The sequence below is a fragment of the Lolium rigidum genome, chromosome 2 (genome assembly GCF_022539505.1).
Source record: "Lolium rigidum isolate FL_2022 chromosome 2, APGP_CSIRO_Lrig_0.1, whole genome shotgun sequence".
Lineage (NCBI taxonomy): Eukaryota > Viridiplantae > Streptophyta > Magnoliopsida > Poales > Poaceae > Lolium > Lolium rigidum.
The window spans coordinates 74,680-87,429 of NC_061509.1; the positions used below are offsets into that span (position 1 = coordinate 74,680).

Sequence of the window (12,750 nt, forward strand, 5' to 3'; positions counted from 1 at the left end):
GCTATCCAACGATGAGTTAAATCCACTACCTCACTACCTGTTCCTACTCCAGCCGTCAAGCGTATCAAGCATTAAAATGATCATAACTACAGAGTACAAAACAAACCTGCCACAACATGCACGAAAAAGAAGGATGGAAGTGATGCTATCCAACGATGAGGTAAATCCACTACCTGTTCCTCATACTCCAGCCGTCAACGAATATCAAGCGTTACATAACTACAGTGTACAGCAACAAACCTGGAACATCAATAAAATGGTACTGCATGCATGATTTTTTTTTATTTACTACTTTCACACCTACAAGCACTATAGAGTACAGACATGCATGTCCATTTTTTCTATATTCACCGATCCGTATAGATATATGCACTTATCGGCAAACACCAAGTTTTCTCTTCAGGAAAGTGGCAACCACGATTGGTTAGTTGTGATGAAGTAACCCTTATCGTGGCTACAACGTTACTCTCAGAGAAGTTTTAACTTGGCCTAGAGAAGTCTGAAACAAGTAGGATCCAAAATTGTAGCATGACTAGCACTAGGATAGAAGGACTACTAAAGTCAGAACTGCCAGAAAGAATGTAATGCGCAATGTACTACAGAAGCATATTTATTTGCTACGAGTTCTGCAAGACCACTACTCCAAATACGAAAAATGAAGACATAAAGCTAAGCGCATGCAGATTACAGAGGCCATCCAAAACACTGGTAATATTAGCAATGTTATGTAGTTCAGATCTCAACAACTGTAAGAATTGCACAATCTGAAGCTAAGATGTCCCGCAATGGCACATTGTAGTAAAATGCTTTCCCGTGTCTTTAGGCAGAGATAATACAGTTGGTGGAACAAGAGAGCTGGTGGAATAAACAAAGGATGGAATAACTGGATGACTGGTAGCATTTCGAATACGTACATCAACTTAGCAAATAGTGGGGAAAAAGGCTCTTGCAATCTTCTAATGTACTACCAGCCGTTTGTCACTAAACAACTTACAATTACACTTAAGCTGGAACCTGAAGTATTGGGTCAGCAGGATATTCCTCATATCCACTTATGCCGGTAATTCTTAACCTTGTATTTGGCTGCAAATCAAAAACAAAATATGAACTTAATCAGTTCTTATGACTAGACTAGAATACTTCCACCTAACATGGGGGCGGCAAGTAGATATACTTACCTGTCTGTGACCAGCTTTCCTCTGGTATTTCTTCTTCTTCTTGAACTTGAAGATAATAACCTTATCGTCCAGTCCCTGGGTAACAAATAGTGAGGAGAAACCTGTATCAGCAAAATTTGTATATTCACGATTTACCCCACAACTTGCACTGGTCATACCTGTTCTTCAACCACCGCATGAACAGCAGCATTGGTCACCACTGGCATGCCAATGTAAGCTTTGTCTCTAGTTGACACCAGTAATACCTTGTTTAATATGATCTGCGTAGCAAGCATTATCTGGGTGTTAGATTTCTGGCAAAATACAAAGGGGCGTTGAGGATCCATAAGAATGTGTGAGATTTTAGGCTTAGGATTAGAATGCCATCCGTGGGGAACATAATGAAGCTAATACACCACTACACCGGGACCAACTAAATAGGCTCTGGAGGTCCCGATGAAGGTGACGTTGCAGAATATAGCTTTGGTACACAGACATTTGCTGACATTAAGACGTTTCTATACTTGCAGGATGACTCCTTGATTTCCTATAATGTACTAACTCAATACCAATTCTACATAACTTCACAAAGTACTATCTGCAGCATCTTTTTAATGTTTGTCCCTTTACTTCACAGATAATTCAACATAATCGTAGTAGACCTACATTGTTTGTATTTTTTCTCTATTTCATCACCCTCAAGATCTTATACCATCTTTGTTTACAGGCTTAACACAACCAACTATATTGAGCAATATAAGTCAGCTAACCTTATCAATCCTCCAGAAAAATTGTTTTTCAATGTATTCTTTTGACAATCTTATCACGCCTCAAGATTTCATTCCCAGCAGTTATACATTCCAATCGACAAAGTTAACTAACTGAACCGCAGGTGGGATACTTTCCTAACCACACGTGCATGCTGCGCAGGTTCATCAGGACCAAGGGGTGCACATAGGGAGTAGGTATTAAAATGAGAGACCTTTCCTTGAATCCCTAAGATAGCTAGTCACGAGTATTCCTACTCACTAGAAGCAGTATGAAAATCATGCCAAAATGAAAGAACAGCGCTCTTCTTTAGCTCTGGAACAAATACTTCATAGTTAACTACTGCTATAAGAACTACAAGTCTATAATGCAGTAAGGTGATTCAAGAAAGGAATTTCTTTCCCCATCCATAAATGCTGGATGGAAACAACATACCAAAAACATTACCTACAGTCTTGAAAACAGACAGGCAGAGACTTGGGAGTCTTAAACGAAAATATGTATCAAAGTACAAGCACTAACCTGATCGTTGACATTGGCGTCTTTCAGCCTCTGCGTGTATATATACCGACCGGGCATCACAATGTATTGTCTCGACCCAATCTGCAAACCAGAAAAAAAGTAATCAAAATAGTTTCATCCGGTAATCACAGTACACATATGAAGCACAACACACAGAAGGTCTCCGATGATGCATCACTGTACATTTCAGAAATTTTGCAATTGCACCTATACAATTCATTGCAAGACTACCATTTAAATCATTACAAAAATGCTAACAGAGTACTGACACAAGCCTAACTATTTCTTGTGCAGGCCCAACAATCCAACAGAAGCATGAAATCCCCACTGGACCACAAGATAAATTTGAAGTGCCGTTTCATTCCTGGCTACTATTTACAGGAGTTCAAGTAATGCGGCACAAGAAGGCGCTAGTATTTTTATCTGGACCAAAATTGCAACTTTGGAGGTGGGTGAGTGAACGAGCGACCTAACCCACCATGACAACGGCGAAGATGTCGGCGTCTTTCCCGGCGCCCGCCGCGGCCAGCTGAACCTCAACAGGCTCCGGAACCGCGGCATCCTCCACCACTTCCTCTGCAGGCTCCTCTAGCACATCCACCTCGCTGTCCACCGGAGCGGGCGCCTCCTCGGCGGATGCGAGAATGCGCCAGTGGCGGGGCGCGAAAGCGGCGAAGGAAAGAGAGGTGCGCGCGGGGAGGAAGGAGGCGGCGTGGAGGGCTGGGGTTCTGGAGGAGAGGAGGCGGAGAGGGAGCGTGGCGGTGGCCATGGCCGGGGGAATGGATGAGGGGAGGAAGAGGGGGTTTTGGGAGGAAGGGAGGGGTGGGATAATATTGTGGATAGAAGGAGATCGCGAGCTGTTCAGTGGGACACGGACGGTTGAGATCAGACGCCATTGGAGAAACTTGGTGCTTCAGACTATAAGATATCATACTCGCTATTTATTTTGTTATATCTTTGTAATCAAAATTGCTAAAATGGGAGACAGAACGTGCATTTAATCATTATTATCCATATGTTGTTACTTATTGTCAAAATATGACGGTCTACTCGGATACCCGAGCACGTCCAGATTGATTCTATATATATACGCACATTGCAGTGCCAACTCATACAAGGAGATTGATACAAATACGTATACAGGAGATAATATTACATACTACTTCTAACACCCTCTCTTAATCACAACTTGGATTTGGACAAGTTAAGATTATGCTTAAACTCTTCAAAGCTACGAGCAGGAAGGGGTTTTGTAAACCCATCGGCGACTTGATCCTTTGAAGGAACAAATCGAATCTCCAATTGCTTCTTGAGAACTCTTTCTCTAACAAAGTGAAAGTCTATCTCAATATGCTTCGCCCTTGCATGAAACACAGGATTTGCTGACAAATAAGTGGCACCTAAATTGTCACACCATAAGCATGGCGAGCTGAATCAATTTGACTCCCGGTTCCGCAAGAAGTGATTGTACCCATATTATTTCGCCGTAGCATTAGCCACGGACTTATATTCTCGCCTCAGTACTAGACCCGGAGACTGTCTCTTGTTTCTTAGCACTCCATGAGATGAGATTCGGTCCAAAGAAAACAGCAAAACCTCCGAGTTGATCTACGATCATCTACACATCCTGCCCAATCGAGCATCCGAAAAGGCACTCGACTAGTGTAGAGTTGGACCTCATGAATGTCAGCCCAATGTCAACTGTATGTTTAACATATCTTAGGATACGTTTAGCAGCTGTCCAATGCAGAGTAGTGGGAGCATGTAAATACTGGCAGACTTCGTTAACTGCATAGGAAATATCAGACCTTGTGAGAGTGAGATACTGAAGTGCACCCACCATACTTCTGTACTTGGTACTATCTTCTGGACCTAGCAACTCTCCTTCATGTGCTGTGATCTTTTCTGAAGGAGACAACGGAGTGGTTGAGCCTTTGCAATTTGTCATACCAACACGTGCAAGCATCTCTAGCATATTTTGCTTGACTTAGCACTAGTCCATCATTAACCTTTTGAACCTCAATTCCAAGGAAGAAGTGTAGATCACCTAGATCCTTCAAGGCAAATTCCTTTCTCAGATCTTCCAACAAGGCATCCGTTGCAGCTTTCGAGGAGCTAACAACTATGATATCATCAACATAAATGAGCATAAATATAGTGATGGTAGACTTGCGATATATGAACAAAGACATATCAGATTTTGAAGCAACAAAACCAAGCTGAATTAACTGAGAACTCAGCCTTGAGTACCATGCACGAGGCGCCTATTTCAGACCATACAGTGCCTTGTCAAGCTTGCACGCATAATTTGGCCTTCTGCGGTCTTCATAACCTGGTGGCTGTCTCATATAGACCTCTTCTTCCAGAACACCATGTAGAAACGCATTCTTTACATCTAGCTGTCGTAAACTCCATCCCCTAGAGACAACAATTGCCAGGACAAGCCGAACTGTAGCAATCTTGACAACAGGACTGAAAGTGTCTTCATAGTCTATTCCGTATCGTTGCTTAAAACCTTTGGCTACTAATCTAGCCTTGTATCTATCAACTGACCCATCAGCTCTTCTCTCGATCTTGTAGATCCATCGACAATCAATAATATTTGTGCCATGTCGTGGAGGTACCAATCTCCACGTTTTATTTTTTCATAAGTGCATCATGTTCTTCATTCATAGCCTCTATCCATTTGTCATCTGCTAGGGCTGCTTGAAGATTATCAGGTTCATCTCGAGTAGCAGACAACATCCAACGGACGGTGCCATCGGTATATTTTCTTGGCTTGTGTATGCCCCTGGATGCACGTGTGCTAATTTTGGACACGGATTGATCGGCGTTTGGACGTGATGCGAGGATCCGGGGCTGCCGGGCGAGCCGACGCAGCAGTGTCTCGCTGTCCCCCGTCGCCGGCAGCTGCAGGACCCGAGGAACCGGATGTCGACGGAGATGCCGCGGACGGCGCGAGAAGATCGTGTGGCTCCGGGTGTGGGCGACCGCGCGGCGTGTGGGCGAGCCGCGAATCGGATGGCGCGGAGGATCTCGGCGTGGATGCGGGCGCACGCACGTGAACCGGAGAGCGTCTCCGACCGAGTAGTGGAGGCAGGGCTGGCTCGCACATGATCCGACGAGGACAGAGGGGAAGATCCCGACGGAGATTCTTCCGTAAAATCATCCTCGTGTCCCGAACCCGTGTCTTCGTCCGCTGTAGTTTCATGTGTGCTGTTGTCACTCATTTCAGCATCATTTTGGCTCAAATTTTCACCAGGCTGCTCCATATGATGTGATGTATCCTGTAGAATAGCAGAAACAGGTCTGAAGGTAGGGTTAGTAGCATGAGAATTTTCGATGTGTAAATCATCTATAGATACGTCCCCATGTTCAGGATTTTGAAGGGATGAATCAAGTAGAAGAATCCCCCGTCTAAGCAAGGCACCAGCATTTGGATGGAGTGTTTTGAAAGGAAACACGCCTTCATCAAAGACTACATCACGAGACACATACACTCGACCAGTGGAGACTTCAAGACACTTAACCCCTTTGTAACAAGGGCTATAGCCTAAAAAGACACATTGCTTGGAACGAAACGCAAGTTTGCGTTTATTGTAGGGACGAAGGTTGGGCCAACAGGCGCACCCAAAAACGCGAAGAGAGTTGTATTCAGGTTGAGTGCCCAAAAGGCGATGTAGAGGTGTGTCATGATTAATAACTTTACTGGGGAGCATATTTATGAGATATGTGGCTGTCAAGAAGGCTTCATCCCAAAATTTTAGAGGCATATGTGCATTAGTGAGAAGAGCAAGGCCAACTTCAACAATGTGGCGATGCTTTCTTTCAGCAGAACCATTTTGTTGATGTGCATGAGGACAAGATACATGATGTGAGATGCCTTGGATTTGGAAAAGAGCATTTTGTTTGACATATTCACCGCCCCAATCAGATTGAACAGTAAGAATTTTTCTATCAAGTTTGCGTTCAACAAGCTTTTGAAAATTCACAAAGGCGGAAAAGGCATCAGACTTTTTCTTAAGCAAATAGATCCAGGTGAACTTGCTATAATCATCAATAAAGCTTACATAGTAATCATGACGCCCAACGAAGAGGGAGCAGGGCCCCATACATCGGAGAAAACTAATTGTAGGGGAGCCGTGGAAACACTAGTAGACATAGGGTATGGAAGCCGATGACTCTTAGCTTGCTGACATGAATCACATACTGACTCTATGCTCGAATCTCTAATATATGGAAGTTTATTCTTACTGATAATATGACTAACTATAATAGATGACGGATGACCAAGACGACTATGCCACTTTGCTTTTGAGGCTTGGCGGCACTGAAAGCATGCTTCTGAGGTTGTGAAGATGACACCAATGAGGAAATAAGGGGATAAAGACCGCCAACACATCGCCCTCTATGAATGATTTTCCGTGTGACCTGATCCTTAATCAAGAAGAAGAAGGGATGAAATTCTATAAAGACACGGTTATCATATGTGAAACGGTGAACAGAGAGTAAATTTTTGGAGGCATGGGGAACATGAAGAATATTGCGGAGATGAAAATCCTGAGCATGGTTACCAACTATGGAGTGACCAACATGGGAAATAGTCATACCTTGCCCACTGGCGGTGTTGACCTTGTCGTGACCACAGTAGGAGTCGCGAACAGTCAAGTTGTTGAGCTCTCCGGTGATGTGGTGTGTAGCACCGGTGTCAGAGTACCAGTTGGTGTCCACTCCGTACGAGGCCACCTTCGCCTCCTTGTCGTCATATGAGGCAGCGTCATTGTCCTCAAAGCGCCACCAGCAGTCCTTGGCGGGATGGCCTTCTCTATCACAAATCTGGCACGTGACGTCGAGCCATGGCGTAGTGCGCCGACGGCCACGGCCACGACCGCGCCCCCCACCTGGAGGTGCAGCACGGCCACCACCCCGCCCTTGGCGAGGACGGTCATCATGGCGTTCATCACGCCTATCATCGCGGCGATCGCCGCGGTAGTCACCGCGATCACCGCGGTCACCGCGGTAGTCGAGCGCCCCGCCCCTCGTTGCCACCATAGTTGCGCGGGCGTTGTTGGCGAGTGGCAGCGTTCGCGATGTCTCAAAACCTCCCGCGGGCTGCACACCAAGCATCTCTTGCCTCTCGGTCATATGCGTAAAGATGGGAGAAAAGCTCGCCGAGTTGGAGTTTGTTCGCCACAATACCAAGGGCAGCGACCAGCGAGTTGTAATCAGAGCCCGGACCGGCCAGGATGTACGAGATAAGTTCATCATCCGGAACAGGGCGGGCAGCGGCAGCAAGTTCATCCGCTATACCTTGCATCTTGGACGAAACGCAGATGTACTTGAAAACTGAAATCTCTTCGTGTTTGCGAGGGCAATCCGCAGATTCGTGACCTTGGACTGATTTTGCGAGGCAAACATCTCCTCCACCGCTTGCCATACGCCAGCGGTGTGCTCGATCCGCAGAACATGGGTGAGGATCTCTTTTGAGAGCGATTTGAGGAGGTAGCTGAGCACCGTTTGGTCCCTGGAAAGCCAAGAGCCCTACTCAGGATTGGGGACCGTCTTGGGTGTCCCATCTTTGTCGCTGTCGGCCGGGGCGACGAGCAGCGTCTTCGCCGGAGCTGCATCCGTCCCGTCCAGGAGGCCAACAAGTTGAGCGCCTCTGATGGCCGGCAGGATCTGGGCGCGCCACAGCGGATAGTTCGGACGCGTGAGCTTCTCAGATGGTGGTTCACCGAGGTGGATCGCGGGGTTGCTGGAGGACGAGGCCATAGCGATCGGTGAGGAAGATTAGAGCAGCGGCACGGCGCCGGTGTCGGGGATGGGTTAGGGTTTGGCGATTAGGTAGATGTATCGGAAGAAGTTGCTCTCGATACCATGTCAAAATATGACGGTCTACTCGGATACCCGAGCACGTCCAGATTGATTATATATATATACGCACATTGCGGTGCCAGCTCATACAAGGAGATTGATACAAATACTACATACTACTTCTAACACTTATGACCATAAATTGAAGGAACTAGTGAGGCCGGTAACTGCATGGGCATGTTCATTCATTCGAGTGTCGTAGATCATCAGCCAACAAACATAAAAGGTAAAAAGGATCATGATGTTGTACCTATTAGGGAATATACTTGTTGTATTATCTGGGGCCAAATGCCACAATATATAGTACATGTACAGGTGCACATATGCAGAAAGCCCCCTAACATATGGGGAAACTACAAAATACAGATATATACATCTAACACCCCCCCTCAAACTCATGGTGGATCCATAACACTGAGTTTGGAGAGTAAGAAATCATGCTGCGCTCGAGTCTGTGCCTTCGTAAAGAAATCCGCCAACTGCAAATCTGAAGGCACATAATGAACCTCAACAACACCATCATGTACCTGTGCACGTGTGTAAAAAGCATCAACACCGATATGCTTGGTCAGCTCATGCTTGACCGGATCACGTGCAATACTGATAGCACCCGTACCGTCGGACAAAAGTGGAGTGGGTGTCGTAACGAGACCCCAAAATATGCAAGCAACCACCGTAACCAAGTCACCCCAGCCAATCAACAAAGCCATTGCCCGCAACTCAGCCTCAACACTCGAACGGGAAACCGCGACCCGTTTCTTCGTCTTCCAAGCAACAAGCGAACCACCAAGAAACACACAAGAAGCGAAAGCGAACGACGATCCGTAGGATCACTCGCCCACGTAGCATCCGAATAGCACCGGAGCCGGAGAGAGCCGGAACGGGGAAAGAAAAGGCGACGAGTGATCGTGCCACGAAGATAATGAAGAACACGGAGAGAGATGACTATAGTGAACAAGTGGTAGGAGATGAGACAAACCGACTCGAATATGAACAGGATAAGAAATATCGTGACGAGTGACAAGCAAGATAAACAAGACTCCCAACAAGATGACGATAACGGGTGGGACTCGGGAAGAGGATCACCATCGCAGGGACGAAGCTTAACATTAAGCTCCATAGGAGTATCGACCGTGCGCTCATCCCCAAGAGCAAAGACAAGTAAGAAGATCCCGAATGTACTTTTCCCGAGAGATAGAAAAGCCATCGAAGTGGAGGAAACCTCAATGCCAAGAAAATAGCGAAGAGGACCAAGATCACTCATAAGAAACCGATCACGAAGAAGAGCCTTGACGAAGGCAATATACTCAGGATCATCACCGCAATGATCATATCATCAACATAGAGAATAAGAAGAGTACGTCCACGAGGAGAAGTGTGAACGAAAAGTGCCGGATCATGAAGACTAGGAGAGAAACCAGCAGCAGTAACCACAGTAGGCGAAGCGCTCAAACCCGTGCACGAGGGGCCCGTTTGAGACCATAGAGAGAACGTCGAAGACGACAAACCATCCCATCGGGAACAGAATACCCAGGAGGAGGCTGCATGTAAACCTCCTCACTCAACTCGCCATTAAGAAAAGCATTCTGAACATCAAGCTGGGAGACAGACCAGCGGCAAACATACGCAACAACAAGAAGGGTATGCACAGTAGTCGTATGAGCCACAGGGGCAAAAGTCTCATCATAGTCACGGCCGTGATCCCGCTGAAAACCACGAGCCACAAGACGCGCTTTATAGCGCTCAAGAGATCCATCGCAGCGAGTCTTAATTTTATAGACCCACTTACACGTGATAGGACGAACACCGTAAGGTGGAGAAACAAGATCCCAAGTGCCGTTGCGCTCAAGCGCAGTGATCTCCTCAGCCATGGCAAGCCGACATTCGTGATGACGCCGGCATCCCGATAAGAAGTCGGCTCGGAAACGACAGAGAGACCATATTGACTAGGAGAGTAACGAGCTGGAGCACGACGCTGACGGACAGGCCGTGAAGGGGGAAGGTCATCAGCAGAGGACAACTCATCAGAAGAAGCGGAAGAAGGGACAGCATCAGAAGGATCCGAAGCCGGAGAACGAGGAGTACTAGGTGGACTAGACGGAGGAGAGGATGGCGTCGAAGAGGGCGCATCGGACTAGGAGGGGGGAGGAGACGGGATAGCAGGGGGTGCATCCGGAAAAAGAAGAAAATAGATATCATCCACCGGGTAAGTACCCGAGGTGGGACGAGGATAGAAGGGACGCGTCTCATCAAACGTGACATCACGAGAGATGCGCATCCGACGATCAACGGGGTCCCAACAGCGATAGCCCTTATGCTCATCACTGTATCCGAGAAAAACACACTCAACAGACTGAGCGGTCAGCTTGGTGGGATCGCGAGGAGGGAAAAGAACATAGCAAACGCAACCAAATAAACGAAGTGTCGAGTAATCTGGAGAGCAACCAGAAAGACGCTCGAGAGGAATGCCACCTTGAAGGGCAGCAGAAGGCTGAATGTTAATGAGGTAAGTCGACGTAGCGATAGCCTCAGCGCAGAAATGCGGCGGAAGAGAGGAAGCAATCATCATAGCACGGGTAGTCTCAAGAATATGATGATGCTTACGCTCGGCGACACCATTTTGAGCATGGGCGCCGGGACATGAGAACTGGGCAAGGGTGCCCTCGCTCAGCAAGAACACCACGCAGGTGCCGGGAGATATACTCTCCGCAGTAGTCGCACGAAACACACGAATAGGCGTGGAATACCGAGTACGAACCATGGCCGCAAAACGCCGATAAATAGAAAGCACCTCACTGCGAGAGTGCATAAGAAATAACCAGGTGTATCGCGAAAAATCATCAATAAACAAAATATAGTATCGATGACCCCCTTTCGAAGGAAAGGGAGCCGGACCCCAAACATCCGAATGAACTAAATCAAAAGATTGCTGAGATACAGACGCACTAGTAGGATAGGGAAGGTGAATCTGTTTGCCTAGCCTACAACCCTGATACGAATGCAAAGACACGTCTCCCGAGACAGACCCCAGAAGACCACGACGAACTAATGACGATAAACGGGAGCCACAGAGGTGACCCAGCCGATGATGCCACTGCTGAAAAGATCCGAGGATGTAGCGAAGAACCGCAGGAGAACCGCGGATGAAGTGGCAGCAGAAGGAACGCGAAGCCGGCCTAACTCCCGCAGCCCCGGGACTCAAGGCTGCGAGGGCCAGCTCCAACCAGGGCCTCGTGTACGGCGGTCCCGAACAAGCACAAGAATCGGCGTCAAGAATGACGCGACAACCGGAATCGCAAGCCGACTAGCGGAAAACAGAGTTCATCTTGAGACTAGGAACATGAGAAACATCGGGAACGGAGAAAGAGGTAGTAGAAAGGGTGCCTCGACTGGAAACAGGGAGAGAGGTACCATCAGCCGTGATAACACGAACAGGCGAAATAAGAGAGCGAAGAGCAGAAAGAATAGAAGACGCAGAGGTTATATGAAAAGAAGCTCTAGAATCCAGATACCACGGGGATGACGTACCTGACTGTGTGGAAGGTGGTGGTCGCGCGGTGCCAGAAGAGCCAGGCACATAACCAGCAGTACCCGTCGAGGAAGAGCCTGTACCAGCGAGCAGACCACGAAGACCATGGATAATGTCCTGATCAGATAGCGCAACCGCGAAGATCCGGAAGAACCGGCCTAACGACGAGTAAGATGCGGCGGGCATAAGCTGGGATCCCTCTCGCCGGCAAGTAGAGATAGTGTGGCCAGTGCCTGCCACGAGTAGGTGCAAGGAGGTGACGTCGAACCACGAGGCTGCCGGCGTACGCCGACCCCGGAATGGAGGAGTAGGAAGTATCGGCCGTGGCTGGAGGCCGCAATGAAGCCGGCGGCATAGGAGGTCCACGAGCGAGACGGCACAGAGGGCCACGAGCGAGCAAGAACAAGAGGGAACCTCAAGAAGACCAACACCACGAAGACGAGTCTCCTCAGCACGAAGCTCAGCAAGTACCTCAGAGAGCGGAACACGACCAAGGGCAAGCAGCTGGGCCCGGCGCGGCTCAAACTCCTTACGGAGCCGCGACAAGAACTCAAAAACGCGCTAAAACTCCAGATCCGCGCGCACAGTCAGACAGCAGGGACAGGTGGCACACACAGCTGTACGGAGAGAATCAAGCTGACGCCAAATAGCAGCACTATGAGTGTAGAACTCATCAATAGTAGAATCACCCTGCTGAAGGGCATGCTCTTGGCGGACCACAGACAGGTAGAGAGCATCCCCAGACGACTGATAGCGCTGACGAAGAAAAGCCCACTGAGCAGCAGCGGTGGGAAGACCCATAAACTCAGCAAGATACCGAGGCAGTAACACCTGGAGGTGAGAACAAGCAGAAGACGAGCATCCTCATCTATCCACCGAGTGTACTCGGTCGATCCGAGC

General features: G+C 47.9%; 1 protein-coding gene across 1 annotated transcript; it reads right to left on the reverse strand.

Annotated features, from left to right (window-relative positions):
• Window positions 1–765: 765 nt before the first annotated feature.
• LOC124691165 (50S ribosomal protein L21, chloroplastic-like) lies at window positions 766–3,240 on the reverse strand. Its single transcript, XM_047224436.1, has 5 exons — window positions 2,926–3,240; window positions 2,448–2,528; window positions 1,337–1,438; window positions 1,179–1,253; window positions 766–1,083 (listed from the first exon to the last, which is right to left on the reverse strand). Exons 1-5 carry the CDS (start codon window positions 3,214–3,216, stop codon window positions 1,003–1,005), a joined length of 630 nt encoding a protein of 209 aa, XP_047080392.1. The 5' UTR covers window positions 3,217–3,240; the 3' UTR covers window positions 766–1,002.
• Between the last annotated feature and the right edge of the window lie 9,510 nt (window positions 3,241–12,750).

Bases quoted from the DNA above. Each gene is read 5' to 3' on its own strand.
- LOC124691165 (XM_047224436.1), bottom strand. From the start codon at position 3,216: ATGGCCACCGCCACGCTCCCTCTCCGCCTCCTCTCCTCCAGAACCCCA. The intron at 1,254-1,336 runs GTATGACCAGTG...TTTGTTACCCAG, and splicing joins ATGCGGTGGTTGAAGAACAG to GGACTGGACGATAAGGTTAT. The intron at 1,084-1,178 runs GTAAGTATATCT...TTTGATTTGCAG, and splicing joins GGAAAGCTGGTCACAGACAG to CCAAATACAAGGTTAAGAAT.